Source organism: Dryobates pubescens, chromosome 20 (genome assembly GCF_014839835.1).
Source record: "Dryobates pubescens isolate bDryPub1 chromosome 20, bDryPub1.pri, whole genome shotgun sequence".
NCBI classification, from domain to species: domain Eukaryota; kingdom Metazoa; phylum Chordata; class Aves; order Piciformes; family Picidae; genus Dryobates; species Dryobates pubescens.
Genome location: NC_071631.1, coordinates 10,671,615 through 10,689,786, shown reverse-complemented (window position 1 = coordinate 10,689,786; position 18,172 = coordinate 10,671,615). Strand labels below are relative to the sequence as shown.

At 41.4% G+C, this 18,172-nt stretch overlaps 1 protein-coding gene across 1 annotated transcript; it reads right to left on the bottom strand.

Moving 5' to 3' along the window:
• Positions 1 to 739: 739 nt before the first annotated feature.
• Positions 740 to 17,854, bottom strand: CEP95 (centrosomal protein 95). The gene is made up of 23 exons (XM_054170910.1): positions 17,769 to 17,854; positions 17,108 to 17,159; positions 13,752 to 13,880; positions 12,714 to 12,821; positions 11,723 to 11,836; positions 11,224 to 11,326; positions 10,652 to 10,761; positions 9,784 to 9,918; positions 8,992 to 9,206; positions 8,500 to 8,569; positions 7,802 to 7,902; positions 6,919 to 7,034; positions 6,509 to 6,641; positions 6,239 to 6,353; positions 5,895 to 6,073; positions 5,549 to 5,641; positions 4,617 to 4,767; positions 3,289 to 3,449; positions 2,764 to 2,838; positions 2,118 to 2,270; positions 1,383 to 1,529; positions 1,224 to 1,295; positions 740 to 1,154 (listed from the first exon to the last, which is right to left on the bottom strand). The coding sequence occupies exons 2-23, from the start codon at positions 17,121 to 17,123 to the stop codon at positions 978 to 980; spliced, it is 2,673 nt and encodes an 890-aa protein (XP_054026885.1). The 5' UTR covers positions 17,124 to 17,159; positions 17,769 to 17,854; the 3' UTR covers positions 740 to 977.
• Positions 17,855 to 18,172: the final 318 nt, after the last annotated feature.

Sequence of the window (18,172 nt, the reverse complement as noted above, 5' to 3'; positions counted from 1 at the left end):
ACTGAACTTCTGGTGCGTTTAAACTGGCTGCATTGATGGAAGTAAAAAGCTTTTGCTTCTGTAGCCCAAGTATGCATCATACAGCTTCATGTAGCATGCTCCGATGGCTTCAGATTTTAAACAGCACCATGCAGGTAACAGGTGCCATTTGTTGTACTTCACACTATGTAGTAGGTTTCCAGCTCTACCACATCCTCAGAGCTTTGTCTGTAGTTGTAATTAGTTTATACAAGTGTAATTACTCCTCCACAAACTGACAGTTCTTTAGTTTATCATTTCCATTGTATTTATTACAGAGTGTTTTTAGCATTGGTATCATTGTATTTTCACCCAGCTGTTACATGAGCTTTAACAAAGAAGAGGAAAAAAACCAACAACAACAGAATCTGTATAAAATGGTTTTTAAGTACTTAATGTATGTACCCATGCAGAAGTTGAGCAATAAATTGTATGCTGTTTGCACTGTCACAGCAGCAATGGTTTTAAAAGGTTTACGGTTTTGTCTTAATTAAATATTTACTTGAAAATGTAACAAGATCCTTTTTAAATTCACTCAGCTTTGTTGCAGGAGAAAATAGTTCCTCCAAAGCCTGGCTCTCCACTTCCAGAGTCCCATACCTGTTGTGTAAGGGCAGCTGGGAGAGTAAGGGAGGCCAGAAGGGGGTTTGTGGCCTTCCCAAGACAGGGACTGGTTTCCTTTCCCTCCTATTTGTTTTGGTGGTCTCCTACTCCACATTGACAGGCGCTGCCTTGGTCTCAGGCTGTGGCTCAACATTATCTCAGCTTTGCTCAGAAGGCAGACAGTAGTTCAAACACTTTATTAGTGATCATAAAAATGCTATAGAGGTCCCACCTTCCAGCAACCACAGCTCTGATGGCAAAATGATAGAGCAGATACTTCAGAGTAAACCAGCCCCACAGCAGCTCTCATTCTCATCCCCTTAGGCAGAGAACTACAGCACTCTTTGCTGTACAGCTCACTCCAACCAGCTCTTGCTGTACTGGAAGGAAGCTGTCTGGAGCCTGGACTTGAGCCTGTCTGCTTCCAGCTCCTGGAAAAAAGTGTCCTCATCACTCTGCATTATTGCTGCTTGCAGTTGCTCTATCTCCTTTTCCATCCTTGATCTCAACTCTCTCTTTGTTTTCTGTAACATCTAAAGAAAAAGCAGACATCAGCCACAGCACACAGAGCCAAGATCTGCAACAGCTCTGACAACACTCACCTGTGCTTGTGCCTTCTCTCTGCTCTGCATTGCTTGGTGTTCCTGAGATAAAGCTTCTGCTAGCATGGAAAACTAAGCACAACATAGGTTTGAGTTGAACCAGCTGAAGAGAAGACTTTTTGTGTAATGATCGTGTCTTGGATGCAGATTAAGCTTTACCTGAGCTTTGTAATAGTTCTCCATAGACTCCAACTCATTTTGATGCTCTCTCCTTTGCTCAGCACGCTTCTCCTGAGCATATGCTCTCAGGTCCTTCAGTCTCTGCTTCTGAATTTCTAAGCCTTCTTCAAATAAGTTTTTAAATATCTGCCAGCAATAAAAGAAAGGAAAAAAAGAAAAGACAAACCTCAAACTTTCCCAAAAACTTTATTAGTTGACATTTTTCAGCTGTTTTATCTTCTGTGACAGAATAGTGAGCTCATGACAAAAGGTCACTGCCCCTGCAAAAGTACAGGTCTGTCTCTAGGTATGGGATACTGAAGTCCCCTGAGCAACAAAGCTGCCTTTTGGACCAGGCTCCCCAACTGATGATTGCAGATTGTTTTCTTTGGATAGGAACTATAGGAACAGCTTCTTAATCCCACTGTTTCTGAAAACCCATTTCCCCTATTTCTTACTACCGGTCCTGTTTTTCCACACGGATATTTCACCCTTTCTCTCCGCTTAACCCTATACAACAGCCTTCCTTCTTTTGCAGTGGTTTGCCTCAACCTGTATCAGTGTTTCCACAGAAGGAACCTCTCCAGCTATGTCCTTGACTTGAGCAACCATTTAATCCTGGCTCCTGTGCTCTGTTGACTTCTCTGTCCCCTTGTATCCTTACTTGAGCTGCTGGACTGTGGGTCCAAACAAAAAAGAATTCCACAGCTGGAGAGCAAGACCCCTTGCACTCACCCTCTCCTCACGTGTCCGAGCACGCATCATCTTGGCGCGCAGCTGCTGCCGGTAGTCTTCATAATATTTCCTGGCTCGGGCAACCTGCTGCCGTTTCTCCCTCAGCTTGTTCTGAGCCCACTTCTGTCGCCTGATGCGCTGCTTGAATTCTTGCTAAAAGAAGAACAGTAGCTGTAAGGCCACTAAGCTTCCACCAGATCCTGCTGCAGGCAAATCTTTGATCTTTGCTAGATAAAGAAGGTCCTTTACTAAGGACCTTGCCCCTACCCGAGTTTAGTGCTGCAGTGGTGGTTTAAAGGTTTAGTAACCACTGATTTGGCCAAGTGGTGCCACCAGAAGCACTGTCTAATGGAGTCAGCATTGCCACACTTGTTGGTGTGCTTATCAGCAACACCAGGAGCCTCAAGTTTCTCCTTGCACATTGCTAGCATCTGTTTGCTCTTTTAAAACAAGAGTGCAGTGTAACAGTAACAATATTCTGTTCCCACGACCTCAGTAGCTACACAGCAAACAGTTTACACAGCACTTGAGACCACAGCTCCTCAATAGGCATAAAATAGAAAGCCACTTCCATGGGAATATGCGTTCTAGCTAGCTCAGCATCAAGTGTTTGTACCATGTAACAAATGTCCTCCCAAAACCATACCAGTCTCCTATTATGCTCCTGATCTTTTTTAATAAGGCCAACAAGAAGCTCTTGCTTCTTCAGAGCTTGTTGAACCTGCAATGTTAAAAAACAACAGCTAGTTAGTTCATCATTCTGCAGGACAGGGAGTGGGGTGCAGGAGTTTTAAACATTGCCCCTTGCTCTGGTTTGTTTTTTCTGTTGAGAATTACCATGCATAATGTAGAATTTTCTATCTATAATTTTAAACTAAAAGGCTGTTCAGAATGCTACCAAATGCTTTACAAAAGGAATAGCAATCCCAGGTAGTGCTAAACTAGTGTAAAAAATGAACACAGCTGCTAAAAAGTTGAGGCCCTCATCGAGGTAAGGACATCCTTATTGAACCATGCTCAGATCTACATCCTTTCATGTTGTGCTTTGGCTGTGTATGGGCCCTGTCTATGCTGCACGCAGGATGATCTTATGATGCAATACAAGCTGCTGGCTGTTCTGTCAGAGGTACTGTCCCTGTGACACTTAAAAGGTAAGAATAAGAACACTCACTTCATTTTGGAATTTTGCTCTGGTTCTGCCAGAAGCTGGTTTAAGTTGTTCAGTCTGTGAAAGCTGCTGCTGCCACATTTTTTTCATGGTAGGATGGGAAATATGCAGGTGGGGAAACTCTTCCAGTAGCTGGAGGAGGAGATCATCATCTCTTACTTTCACTACAAGGTAAGGACAGATTTAAGCAATAAATTCCTGGAGAAACTTTTCCAGACAGTATCAGCCAAAGTTATGAAACAGTTGAGACTGAACACTATATAATCTACCCCCAGGTTAAACCCAGCAGGACATAACATCAGTCTGTCAGTACAGCAGTGGAGAAAATAATCCTGAGGTTTTGTTAGTTTCAGTTTTGTTTTTGTTTCTGCTGAAGAATTACTTCTCTAGCACAGACATTATTTCCCTCCCACCACCACATCCAAGACAGACACACATCTCCTCCTGTCTTCAAATGGTTCTGACCGTCACTAATCAGTGATTATCTGTCTCTCACTCACTGGCTGCAGCAACTTAAAATAGCACTAATACAGCAACAGGGACAGATCCAGGTCAAGTAAACAGGTAGAAAATAAACTGGTTTGCAACCAGCTCATTTCCTTTGTGCTTTTGATCTTTCTGGCAGGAAAAGATTGGGGGGGGGGGGGGGGGTGTGATGTGCACGTGTGAAGCACATGGGTATTTACCAAGTATAAAGCTCTTTAAGCACTGAAACAGAATAAGGCAATGCACCTGAGCAGCCCTCAGACATGCAGGATTAGAACAGGATCTTGGCATGAAGATGGCATGAATGCTGTTTGCCAAACCTGAGCCTGTGATTTGCCTGTTGGCTGTTCTCAGGGCATCACTTGTTCAGCAAAACCAGTGCTAACTCCACCATGGAAAGATCTTGAAAGGGAGATGATAGCAACTGACAGGTTCTGCTCCTTTCTGCACCTGTATGTGGCTCAGCACCAGCACACACAATTTAAAGGCTAAATTTTCTGTCTGATATAGGCTCAGGGGAAAACAGAAAATAAGAAAAAAAAAGACAGAGCTCAGACTATAGTGGAGCAAACACAGATTAGCAGTAATGGAAACAAGCCTTGAATATAATCCAAGGGATTTTAAGGAAGTAGCAAATGGGTCAGAGTTTTGCTTGTGCTTTAGTGGTTTACATTTACTTAAACATTATCTCCCCTAATACAAATCCAGATGTATAGAGGTTGTAAGAAGGGGAAAATGCTACAGCTGCCTGGTATATGTTGGACTGATGCCTTTATTCTTGGGAGTTCAGCACATGCTTTCAAAAGATGCCAGTTTTCCACCAAGTATAGTTTTGCAGTTCTTACTTAGAGCTGCTTTCTTTGGCTTCACAGTCCCTCGTTTTGGAATCCACTGGCTGTGTTTGGGATTCCGAGGTGTGGGTTTTCTAGAATAAACTTTCACAGGCTGAGGCATTTTTGGAGGTTCTTGAAAGATGTTTTCTTTGTGTTCTTGTTCCTTAGAAGCAGATGTAAAACAGATGGAGAACAGGTATGAGAAGGGGGAGACACACAGTTTGGATATCAGAACTTAAATGTCTTTGAAAATTCAGAATGAGAATTTGGACATATTGGATTCTCCAGAAGGCCAGAATTTACCAAATGCAGGTCAGGGTTCAAAGAAAGGTTAAATCTCACTATTGCGTAACCTAAGCTCTTCTGCAGCACTTAACAGGACTGCAGCAGCCTGTTGTTGACATTGGTATAACAGAGCTTTTAGCTGAGGGTCTTTGCTGCTCCAGTAGTAAGAGAGGAGCAAAAACTCCCTTTGCAACACTAGAGCATCACCCCTGCACAAACCTAACTTTTTGAGAAGTTAAAGACCAGGAAAATGTTAAGCAGATTGCCTGCAGTGTGTAGGAGTTCCAACCTTACTTCAATAGTTGTAGGGATGTTGTGTGTGAAAAGTGCTCATCTGTGGAGAAGTTGTGGCCAGTCTCTGGAACCTATCTCCTTGCTCACTTCACTGAGTGTCTTGAAGTTGCCACTTTGTGAAAAGCATTGTGGTTAGAACAAGTATTCTTAATACAATCAAGTGCTGAAACTTGAAAAACTATTTGGCCTTTGCTTCTACTCAGCTCAGGAAAAGCTGTCCTCCTCTTTACTGCCTCAATGGTATAGAGTGCTATAATTATGACACAGGAAGTCAGAGGTTTTGCACCCAAAAGATACATCGAGGGTCTGGAGAGATCATCCAGACAAATTTAAAACAACCACCAACAGCACAGTGCATCACATACCACTTCCTTGATGCCTTCTCTGAGCTTGGAAAGTCTAAGCCTCTCTGTAGCTTCATAAGTTCTTAGTTCATCTTCATAAACTTTTCTAACCATCTAGAAAACAGAATTAAGAGGACTCTTTAGAGAAAAGAATCAGTCCCTATGAATACCTCATTCACTTGTTCAGTGTGCAGGTCAAACCTTCCACTTCAAACTTTTTGTTGTGCAAAATGTAGGGTTTAAGCGTTTTCCTCAGCATTCTACAGGTACAACAGTACAGCTGCCCCATTAAGCAAAAGCATTCCATTTTGATGCTTTTAGTATAAGTGTTGGTAAGAATGACCAACAGCTCTGACCTAGCAATTACCTTTGCTGCTTTTGTGCTTTCATCCCTTTCCCTTTGCAACTGGCTGCGTATTTTCCTTACTTGGCCTGTTCCATTGCTGCAAAGTTTATCTTCCAGCTCAGAAGAGAGCTGATGCTGAGATGAAGGTGAGGATGGAGAAAGGGATCGTGGCCTGCTTTGGTACTTCAGATGTGGTGTGTCTGTAAGGTAAAAGGTGATTCATTGAGTGTTAAACAACAAAAACCCTCCAGTCAAACATCAAGAAAAAATTCCCCCAGAAGCCCAGACAGAAGGAGAGTAGAAAACAATCAGCACAAGTCATAAAAAGCTAAAGGCTTTGCTTTTAGACTTCTCCCTTCACTTGCCTCGCTCAGCTTTCCTTCGGCAACAGTCCATGACGCTGTCACTGTGCTGAGAGAGGCTGTCCTCATCTGTCAGCTCAGCTTCTCTGCTGTGCCTACCCAAAGCTCTCTCTGACATCTGTTGGATAGAGTGGTGGGGGTCTTCATTCAAACTGTAGAACTGTGTTAGTTGCAGATTTGCTTTTCATCACTCTTACATTTGCACTCTGGTTCTCTCTACTGTCAGTACCAAGGGCTGCCTCACTCAGGTGCCACAGGCTGGGGCTCACTTACCACATACAGTTCGTGTAAGCGGCGAGACAACTTTTCTGACAGTTCCTGAAGCTCGTGCTCAGACAGCATTTCCTTGGTTGTTCTGTGGGATGGAGACTCTTCAAGGGAATGTGTGGAAGAATTTTTGTATCTGCTGTAACAGACAACAGCCAGATTTAATTTCTATTCTGGAACTTGAAGATAAGCATTACCTTGTACAATTCCAGTTCAACTTTTGCACGAGGATTAAGTAGAAGCTGAATGTGTAAACACCTATAACTATATTTAAGACAATGTATGTATGTATGTCAGGAGAAAGGGGAAATTGTTCTGTTAAAATTAGTCTTCCACTATCATGCAACCAAGGAGGAAGAGATCTTATTTTCAAGGGGGACACAGGGAGGCCCTGGCTCAGTACCAAATGCACCCACCTTTGCTTTCTAGGCAGATACTGAGAGTCAAGTCTTGGAGTCTGTGTTACTTGGTCAGCACGCAGTGAGAGTTGATGTGAAGAGGAAGCAGATGAAGTCCCATAAACCCACGGAACCTAGAAAAACAAAGTAAGAGTAAATGAAGATTTCATTAACATCTTTGGAGTAAAGCTCAGAAGTGCCATAGTTCATGGATGCAGAGAGATCCTACAACAGCTTGTGCAGAAGAAGAATTTCAAAAGAGGTTTTAGAGACAATGTTTGAAACAGACAATGTAGAAGCTGAAATTATTGGGACAGATGAAGTCTGAGAGTACTTCTTGTCACTGCAGAAGGAGGAAAAAAAAAGAAGTGTCTTCCAGAGCAGGGAGCTTCCTCTAGAGACGTGTTTCTACAAGCACAGAATGGCATCTGCTGAGCTGTTTGTGGGGTTAGCATTACTCAGTTTTTGAAAAGCAAAGGACAAGGCAAGGAAATAAAATGAAAGAACATAGGCAGGCAGCTCAGTGATCTTTAGGAAGGGAGCAAAATGTGAACAACCCCAGAAAAGCTACATTCTTACAGATTTAGAACACTGATACACTTCAGAGAAGGGATATGACTGTACTCCTGTGTTTATACATCTTGGATTAACCCCAAGATCACTAACTGGTCGAGATCAATTAGAATTCTGTAGCTACTGGCACTTGCACTTGTTGAAGCAAACACTTGCAGAAAAACTGCCATGACTTGCAAATCACAGTCTAACAACATTGCTTCCCTGATTGGCTATTGAAGAAAGCCAGCCAAAAGCACAGAAGTGGCACAAGATATCAGCAGAATTAAGCAGAACTCAACAAATATTGACTGCACTTCCACAAATAAGGTAAAGATGCAACATCTACCTTTGCCACGGTGTCCTCAGCATCGTTTAATACCCCCTGCTCTCCCACTGCAGAAGCAGATGACAGGTAAGGGTTAGCCGATGGCATAGACTGCACTGTGCCTGCTCATGTGGGGAACAAGTGAAAAAAATGTGATCTGTGGATAGCCTTTGGATCTAAATTATTCACAGAATAGAATGATAAAGCCCCTGTGGCTGCACACTTGTGACATCCATTTTGGTAATTTCTTAGGTTCTGGATGTTCAGTGTCATGGGAATGCTATGGCAACTAGCAAGGTAAGCAGTGTTTCCCAGGCAACTGAAAAAACAAGCACTGGGAACTAGCTTCTAACCCTCTTCAACAACAGCAGCTAATGGCTTTTTCTTAGAGCTGAAGCTGCCTTGTTTGGTCTGTGGTTTTCTGCTTAGAATAACCTCAGCCATGGGATTTATCTTCTAGAAGAGATTTCTGTAGTACAGGCCCATCTTAACTGGATTAACTAAGAAAGGAGTTGAACTGGGGACATGGATTATTTTTCTCCAGCACAGTGAACAGCTTAAGAGTAACCTATTTCTGTTTCTCTCTAAGCAGAGATAGAAACATGAACTTGTGGCTGAATTAAAAAAAATTTGACTAGTTTCAAACCCATGTTTCTTTTAGTGCAAATTAAGTAAATGCAATATGTGACACTTTCCTACAGGAAACAAGCTTCTCTCACCAGGGATTTTCCTTGATAGAGGAAGACTACCAGAAATGTCTTCAGACTTTTCTGTAAGCGACTTTCCAAACTGAAATAAAAAGCAACATATTTTCTCTAAATTCACAGGACAGTGTTGATAAGGAGGGTTTGACATCAGGTTTGTCTGCAGATGGAAATCAATGCTAATGTTATAGATAAATGCTAATGTTATAGATAAAAACACACTGTTTTGTTTACTATGTTGTGAACTGTGCAGTTACTTTGATTATGGGAGATGCATACTTGTGTATAAAAATAAACACAGCCCTCTGATTTCTTCTCTGACCACTCAGCAAAGAAGGAATCCACAATCCAAAAATACTTTGAACTGAGGATAAAATCTGATACATTCAGAAATGTTCTTCAGAGACCAACTACTTCCATTTTGCACATACAGAAGGTTTTAAAATGAAAGCAGTACTGATTAGAAGAACCCAACAATTAAAAATCAAAGGATAGGGTTTTACTTACAGTAGGAATTTTTACTTCTTGACTGCTAGTCAAAGCTGATGCCTGGCTGTCTGAGCTCTGATAATCTCTCCATCCAGGACAAGGAAGTCTGGCTTCCAAAGGCTGAAATGGTGGTAGCAAGGGGACAGCTTGCAGTATAGGCTCCCCAAGTTTTGTAGCATTGGCTCTCAGGCTCTCTTTTCGAGGTTCATTAGGACAGACAAACTTCACTGAGCCTTTAAAGATAAGCAAGAAGAATGTGAAGCTTAAATGTTATTTGTGAAAGCAGAACGTTAGTTTTGTATATTCATAGTAGTATCTAAATATAGACTGTTAGCACCCATCTTTGCTGAGCTGCACAGGACAGTACTGTAACATTTTCATGCCTTGCAATGTCACTTCTCTTCTCTTTACAGAGACGCACACTGCAGCCCCCACCATGTCTTATCTAAGAGCACTAGATTTGTCCTGACTGCATATACATGGAGAAGATGGCTACCACCTGCCAAAGCCCTTCACCCCATAACACAGTCTAGGCAGAGCTGACTTTAGGAAATATGATTTTGGATGCCAGGATCTTCCACAAGGGCTCTTTACTTTTAGAATTTGTTTATTGCCCCACAAAAGGAAAACGCTTTAGCTGAAGCTGGATCCTAGCCAAGTAGAAATACTCTGGGACACTAAAATATAAGATTTTCAAAAAGGGATTTATTTCAAAATATAGCTAAAGTGTATTACATCCACAACTAAGGTTCTTCTCTACAATACCTTAATACCCGTCACTCTTTAGCTACCAGAAGCGCGAATGCTCACCATCTTCCTTTTCCTTTACAATGGCCCTTTCCATTTCACAGAACTCTGCAGGCAATGCTGCAACAGCCTCAGAGGTTTTACAGTCTTCCACTCCCTTTTCCTTCTCTGCTGGTAAAAATTCAGGCAACTGGAATTCTGGTGTTTGGAAAAGATTAAGAGCTATAAAGCATCTTGCTATGAACTATTTGGAGGGTCAGTTTTCATCTTTATTAATCATTTGGTGTTAGCAATCCATACCATGATCAAAATAAGTCTGTTAAATTTATGCATCAATCCAATATTGAATAATTCTGTTCAATAAGAATATCATTCATAGTATTTCTTTCTGCCTCTATTTGGAGAGATTGATCACCAATAAGGAGTATTTTCATAGGAAAAGAGGACTGGACACCATTTAAGTAGTCTGCACAGTATTTGTTCCAGAGCCACCCAGATTGTTTAAGTGGCATACACTCCTAAGAGGTGTTCTTTAAGAGTGGACTTAATTAGCCTCTTTACAATCTAAAATAACACATTTTACACTACAATAAATGAAATACATTAAAGGTTTCAGAATTTTCTTATCCTGTTGAACAAAATATAGTGCCTCTGTAGAGAAAACTGAATTAGAAGTCAAAGAACAAATCTTTAGCTAAATAATGGAGCTCAGGAGGCATGAATAAGTGTCTGGAATACTTTAAGAAAATGTAACTTAAGCAAGATCACCACAGGTATGTTTGCTGATTGCTGGAGGTTTTTTTGGGGGTGGGTTTTCTGTAAAACAATAGTTTAAAATCAACTGTTTGTTTTTTAAAACATACTTCTTTTGAAGAACAAAAAAAAGCCCAGAAATATTACTACAGATTAATTTTTTTTCACTCAAACTCACCTTCCTCTCTCTTGGAGAATGAATGAGCAGTATCTCCAAGCCTGATTAATTCACTTGTAGATTCTGATCCATCTACATCACAAGATGGAACAAAAAATTCTGACTCGGACCTAAGAGGAACATAAAGGCAGAAAATATTTAGCCTCAGAATCTTTGCCCCTTCAGTCCACAAGGTGGAGCTGCAGAAGAGTGGCAACTCTGCTTCAGGCTATCAGAGTGGAGGACAAGAGAGACCAGCTGCTACAGAACAGACTGGTGCAGAAGTCATGAAGGTAAATCAAATGCAGTCCAACTAAAATACAGCAATTTAAAACTGAGACAGCGTTTTCAACTTGTTTCATTACATATGTAAAGTAAATTTAAGGGAAACAAAATGCCAGCTGCACTCTTCAAAAGCAGAAAGTGTTCTGGAGCTACTTTTAGCCTCTTTGCCGCCTTGCTAAAGGAGATGTGATGTATGTAATCAGTATGTTTCCTACTTGCATACCATTCAGGCTCTAATAGTTTTCCTACAGATACACAAATGGATAATCAATCACTGTGGGAGTGCAAACGTTCGTAACTATTCTTACCCTGATGAGGATGTTGATGGTTGGGTAAGGTGACCAGCATTGCTTTCCAGCTGCTCTAGAGGTGCAATTGGAATTCCATTATTGGATAGCAGATGTGTCTCATCTGTTAATAATGAAGAGGCAATTACTTTCAGGAAAACTACTTCTTAACTGACAGGTATTATTGCCAATATCATTAGAAGAGTTTTAAGTGCAACAAAACATTACAATGATGATGTGTAAAATGATGACATTTAATGCCTTCAAAACAAGGTTTCAGAGAGTTTCCATCTTCCAAGAGATGTAATTCCTTATAGCTGCTAGTGAGGAGAACAGCAAACAAACAGCATTTACCTATTATGGGGGCTGTATTCCATCCATGAACATCAAGAATTATGTTCATGAGAACCTAACAAAGCCCTCAGCAAGATATCTTGAAAGCAGACAAAAAGGAAAGATGAGCCATCCATAATATGGCAGTAACAAAACATCTTTTAAACTAGGACATCTGTCTGCTCACCTCCACTTTGAGAAGAGGATTCACTGGCTTCTTCTGTAAGATACTCTAACAAGCCATCAAAAATTTCAAGGAGGTTTCTGATAGATTCTCTTTCTCCTTTCACGATGTTCTCACCTTAAGAGAAGGTACTGCCACATATTAATAATTAGTATTGCCACATAGGAATTATTACTACTTCACAGAATAAAAATTCTCGGAAGTGGAAGTTTTCCGGAGAAGACTGCTTGGAAATTCTTGGGAAGGGGTCAGGTGAGGAAAAAAAAAAAAAAAGGTCACTCATTTGTGGGTAAAGTAGCTTAAACATTTTCTAAAGTTGCATCTTGTCAGTTCTAGTAAGTCTACATTTATTGACACTATACCTGCTTACACACAGATATAAATTGGGAATGGTTGACATTTAATATTCTCTTATACATAATAGCTACAGCATAAACCCCATCTGTGGAGTGGCAGGCAGGATTACAAACCTCAGCCATAGTGTTCAGAAAGAGATAGTTCATATCAAGCAAGCACTTCTCATTCTTTGCAGGCTATGTTATGAAGATAATACTCAGTGAAAGCTATTATCTGTATAAAAAGGACAGACACCACATGTTACAAGTCTTTACTCACCAACTTCTTGGTGAGTAATAAGCTTGAGATTCAAGGCTCAGGTTTTAAGCTCAGCCTCGAGCCATACACAGAAAAATACTGAGCCAGTAATAGACTTCAAGTAACACTTCAGCAGATAAGTAGGTTTCACTGCTAACTTGGAACATTTCTTGCAGGTCTGTGTCATAGAAGACACCTTTTGTTTATTTTCTGCTTGCTGTTCAAGTTTATAGCATGATGTCCAAAGTAAGGGTTCAGTATTTTGATGATATTCACTACAACAAAAAGACCTTTCATGTAGGTATGAAGTATGCTTTATAACATATGGCTCTTGTGAAATGTTCAAATTAAACCCACTGATAATCAGATGGTGTTTGTCTACAGCAAAACAAGCACTTACCTGTGATGTGAGACAGGCTGACCTGCAAATAGTCCAATGCCAGGGAATCTATTACTGCTTGTACATTATGTGCATCATCCTCTTGGCTTCTAGGAGTAGTTATGAAATCTATTTAAAATAAATAATTGATTTTAGGCTATCTTGATGGATAGATTATTGCAGATAATTTGACTAAACTGCTTGAACTTTCACATACAAGTTAGTGTTTTTTTCAGTACCTTGTGTTCTTGGTGAAACCCCCAACTATCCTGTGTTTGTATGAAATCTTTTATAAATACTGAGTACAAATTTAGAGCATCCCCTGGAAGATGTGAGGGGTTTAACAATGAAGTACTGAATTCAAGAATAAAGACTACCTCATTATTTTGACTCCTTCACTCCCAGTACACACTTCAGTTCAGCCTGTCAAACTGTAATTGCAGTTTATGTTAAGGTCTCTATCCCCTTTCAGCGACTATGATAATTCATTAAAAGCAACATTATTTTTAGTTCTGGGCTTATAATTAACATGACTTTTACCACTAATAGCTGCCAGTTACCTCTTGCAGTTGTCTTCTGAAGTAGACTCGACAGTTCCCAAACACAATAGTTTACCATAAAGCAAATAAAAACATTATTGTACAGCCCTGCTTATTGCTGTCACTGAAATCAAATGGAACTGAGTTCAAACAGAGTTAAACCACAACTGAGCTCTTAGCAGACTGTAAGTAGTAGTTTATGAGAACAGGCTTCAGTATTAACACTTCTTTGAGATAAAGGAGGCAATTGCCACCTCTTAAAGGTTTTGTGCCTGTGCGTGGCCTTCAAGATGTAATTCACAAGAGAAAGATGCCTTGTATTCCCCTCACAAAACAAAACCAGAAACAACTGACCGCTATTATCTTAAATGTTCTTGAAGAATGTCAATCAGTCTTTGGAAGGACACAAATACTTTTAAAACCCTACCTCTCTAAGAAGCTTTGCAAACTTGAATTTGTACATTATGAAATATACAGGTGTACACACACACACACAAAGTTTAGAAATTATTGTTCCCACCTGGTACTTCTTCTCCTAGTATTGACTCATAAAGATGAACAAACACATCAACACCACATTCTGTGAGATTACTTATATGATGGTTTATGTGACAGCTCCTTAAAAGCTCATTGGCAACACTAACCCAATCTGTTAAGAAGCAAAACATATTAATGTCAGAACCAAAAGACAAAGAAACAAAAACACAGTAACAGTGGAAGATGGAACCTATTTAAGGGTATTTGGCTCCACCCTCTGTGGTCAATACTAGTTGTGCTATCCCAATTATCCAAAATATTGAATGTGTTGTATGCTTTCTGCTCCAGGCTTTGGTTACTTCAGATGGAAACATGGACAGTATGTGAGAAATGACACACACCTGTACCTGGTTCAAGTACACAGTCATGGTACAACTGAACTTGAGGGCTGAAGAACCACAGGCTGGGCAGACTTTTTTTTTTTCTTCCACATAGTATAAAACAATTTTTTGTCTGTCTGCAGAGCCAGGACTTCCAAACCTTGAAGGACTTAAAATAGGCTCTGACACATCTTTTATTAAGAATCAGAAATGACATATACTTTTCTGAAACATATGAGCTTCTCCCTACAAACCCAGTTCTCTAGTACTCTTAATAACACTGCTAATGCAAGTATTCTTTGTGAAAGCTAAGTTCAAGGACTGCTTTTATTAGTTCACTGTTTAGAGACTAGAAGAACACGGAGTTGGTCCCACCACCTTTATGCTATGTTGAGCACAAGAACATATATGCATAAACAGCCTGGTTTTCCCAAATGTTGAGTCCTGAATTCCTTGGCAGCCATTTCAAACATCAAATTGGAAGAACAGAAGCCTTTGTTAGTCTATGATATCTTCTTAAGTTTAGATTTCCCCCTTGCGTGTTGCTTTCACAAGCAAAGCAGTATTTTAAGAGATATTAGGAAAGGACTTAGAGCAAGTCACCTCCAGAAGGAAAACAAAATACATAATTAACACAACAGAAACTAATTTGTAAAATGTTTACATCTCTGTACACAAAAAGTATTTATTTCCTATCACTCTTCACTTGGTTTCAGAAAGCACTTTACCCTAGCATTTCAGGTGTATGAAAGCTTGCAATAGCATCTTCTGCACCTTAGACTAACACATCTAGAAAACTTCAGCTACTCTTAATGTCCAGTGTTAGCAATTTAAACTAATTGAGGGGGGTGGAGCAAAGACAAGGGGTGGGAGGAGTGGAAGTTAACAGAGTTTTAAAAGTCACAAGACAAGAAAACGGCATTTTTAAGGAAAGGTGCATCTGAATAAGGCGGTGTTGCCGAAGAGCGCAATAGGAGAATGGCACGGCAGCGGAGAGACAAAACCGCCCTCCACCTCGCCCCCACCTCTGCAGGGCACGAAGGCCGACAGCTCCTGCAGCACTCACACCTGTCTCACCGCAAGGCCCCACAGCACGACTTGTAGAGCGCGGGGAAGAGAGTAAATTCATGAATGAGAGGTACCCGTGGGCCGGAGCTCTTCTCAGGGGCCCGATCACTGCTATCCCTACCTCTATCCTCAGCGCTGCCCATGGCGCGGCGCCTCAGGCAGCAACGGACAGCAAGCAAGGCCCACTCGGGGAATTTAAATTACACCGCCGCGCTGATTGGGCAGGCCGCGCCGGAAGGGGCGGGGCTTCTGCGGACGGTGTCGGGCGGGTCGCTATGGAAATAGGACGGGAGGCCGTGTCTCTAAGCCGCGCGGCAGGTCACATGGCCTCATGCCCTCCACGCTGCCTAGGGTGGGCTCACGTGATGCGAGCCCCTCGCTGCGGCTACCTGTTTCCCCGCGCCCCACCCATCGCGGGGCCCGAACCGAGTCCTGCGTGGGGCCGGTGCCCTGCCCTCCACTCGGAACCACCTGCCTAGCTTGTGCCATCTCCCCTTGCCCACGGCCCAAGCCCCGTGGGCTGAGTTCTCCGCCCAGGGCCAGGGGCTGGCCAAGCAGCAAGTCGGCTGCTACTGGTACAAAATGGCGGTGTGATTACCGCTGCGTTGTGAGGCGGTGACTTGCTCACAGCGGTTCCGCCTTCGTCATCCACAAAGGGAAACAACCGGTTGTTTGCGTTTTCACAAGCAAAATAGGCTAGGGAGAGGGCTGGTCTCTGGCGGGGGTGGAACGGGGGAAAGTTCTAGCACTTGACTTTGCCGGCCGGGCCTGGGCTGTTTGCTGATGGGCGGAGGCGTATTTACATTACCGTGGTTGTTGTGCAGCTGGGGAGTCCGTGTTACATCTGCAGCTCCTGGAAATAGGGGTAACCTGATAGCTTTTGTGTGCAGAAGAGATGTTATTAAAAGGAACATTTAGAAGTGTTTGCCTAGTGAGCCTTCCTCTAAGCTGTTAGCATGCAGGTGTTTGGAGCTACTGGATGGTGAAAGTGTATTGTCTTCTTTAGGAAGTAGTAGTGTCCCGTGGTTCTTACGAATTATGGAATTTTCATCATGCATCAAGTCACACAAAAGTAAAAATAATGGTGGTCCCTGTCCTTAAATTCCTTAATCATGACAGCAAAAGCTGAGACCCTAGTTATGACTGCAAGAACAATGACAGCAAGTAAACATCAGTGACACTGTTAGCCCTAACAGATTATGGAATTTATTTATATTTTTATATCTATATATGAAATGCAAAAACCATTTTGGTACTACTGAAATGAATAGCAGAAGGGGGACTTTGGCGTTTAAGAGGGTGGAACACAAAAATGAGGAAGTTTTTTTCAAAGAGGAAATCAAAAGGAGTTACTTTAAGACTAAATGTGTGCAGATGAGACACAAACAAGGTTTTTATTCTGTCTTTTAAATTCTTCAAACTCTTAACAAGATCAAACAGCACCATAACAGGAAATACCGGCTTATATACAAACAAATAGGCAAAAGCAAAATTTGTGTTAAGCTAAATGTAAAAGGCTAGAAAAGATCAGACAAAAGAGTTTGCTTTGTTCAAAGACTTTGTAAAAACCTTTTTCAGACTCATCAGAAGCAGGAAGGCTATGGGGTCAGTAAGTATTGAGTGTTAAAAGGAGTATTTTTGGAGAAAACTCTTTTAACAGGCTGTATTAAATCAGTAAAAAAAAAGGGTGTGGGGGGAATCATTAGGAATTAATACACAATGGATCGAAAACATCTTTATGCCTTCATTATGTCAATCTGCATGGAGCCCACACCCTGAACACCTTGTATGTTTCTTGTCAATAAAGAGAAAATGGCAAGGATAATCAGAAGTGTAGAATTGCTTTTAAAGGAGAAGATTAAATCTCAGGTTTGGTTCGCAAAGGAGGTGACTTAGAATATATTATTGTGCATAAAGGGTATAAATAAATAAATAGAAAATTATTACTCACCATTTTTACTACTCATTTTGTTTCATGCCCCTTGTTCTTACCAGGCAATGCACTGAAAATGAAAGGAAATGTTTTTCAGGTTGCATACAATTAAATTGTGAATCACATTGTCATGGTATCTTAAAAGCTAAGAGCATAAATAGAACAAAAAAGGGAAGAAATGGCCATCAAATACAGTTATTTTTGTCTCGGAGAGCCTTAAAGCAAGAATTGCTAGAAGGTGGGAAGATATAAATGGTGTGTTGTTATGGCACTTCTCCTTCCTTATGTTGTTTTCATTTGCATTCATCACTACATGTAGCAGGTGGTCTGGCAATATGGCTGCTTATATTTTATGCTTCGAGCTTTACCTTTTCTTTTGTGTGCTTAAAGCTGCAGGAAGCGAAGCAAAGCATTCCTCGAGCTAGCAAAGCAGGCAGATAAACAATACAGTAACCACTTCAGCTATTTCATGTTTATTATACTTGTGCCCTGTCCTGCAGTGCACCGGTGCACTTGTCGTGACCTTTGAATTGCTTTACTAGCCACATTGTGGCATTTGAAAGGATAAAAATAGTAACTATTTCCAATCACGTATTTAGAAAAGGCAACGGGTAACAGTCTAAAAGCACTGCTCAAAGTAGCATTTAATAATCAATCTGCTAGAGGGATTATGTCCAACCTGTTGTCAGCATGAGGATCTGCACATCTAACCTCTTCAGTCTTTTGAAAATCCCAGGTGGGTATGTAGCTGCAGCTACCATTTTTTCAAGTATCAGTTATTACTTAAAACGTAGCAACTCCACTTAAGCTTGGAACTTTTATGTTGCAGCACTTGCAGCAGGCTTTCCACAAGCATTTCACCTGACCTAGCTGTGAGGCTTTGAGCTTTGGGAAGTTCACTGGGAGAAGATGGATTCCCTCCTTGTTCCACCAGCAAGACCCACACCGAAGCACACTGCCTCGCCGCTGGTCCTGTGTGCCAGCCAGGAGCCGAGTGGCCCTTCGGAAAAACCGAGAAGTCGAAAGGCATCAGGCTCGCTTATCAAAGGCTGGACTGGGGGATGAAATAAGCGCTCCCGTCTG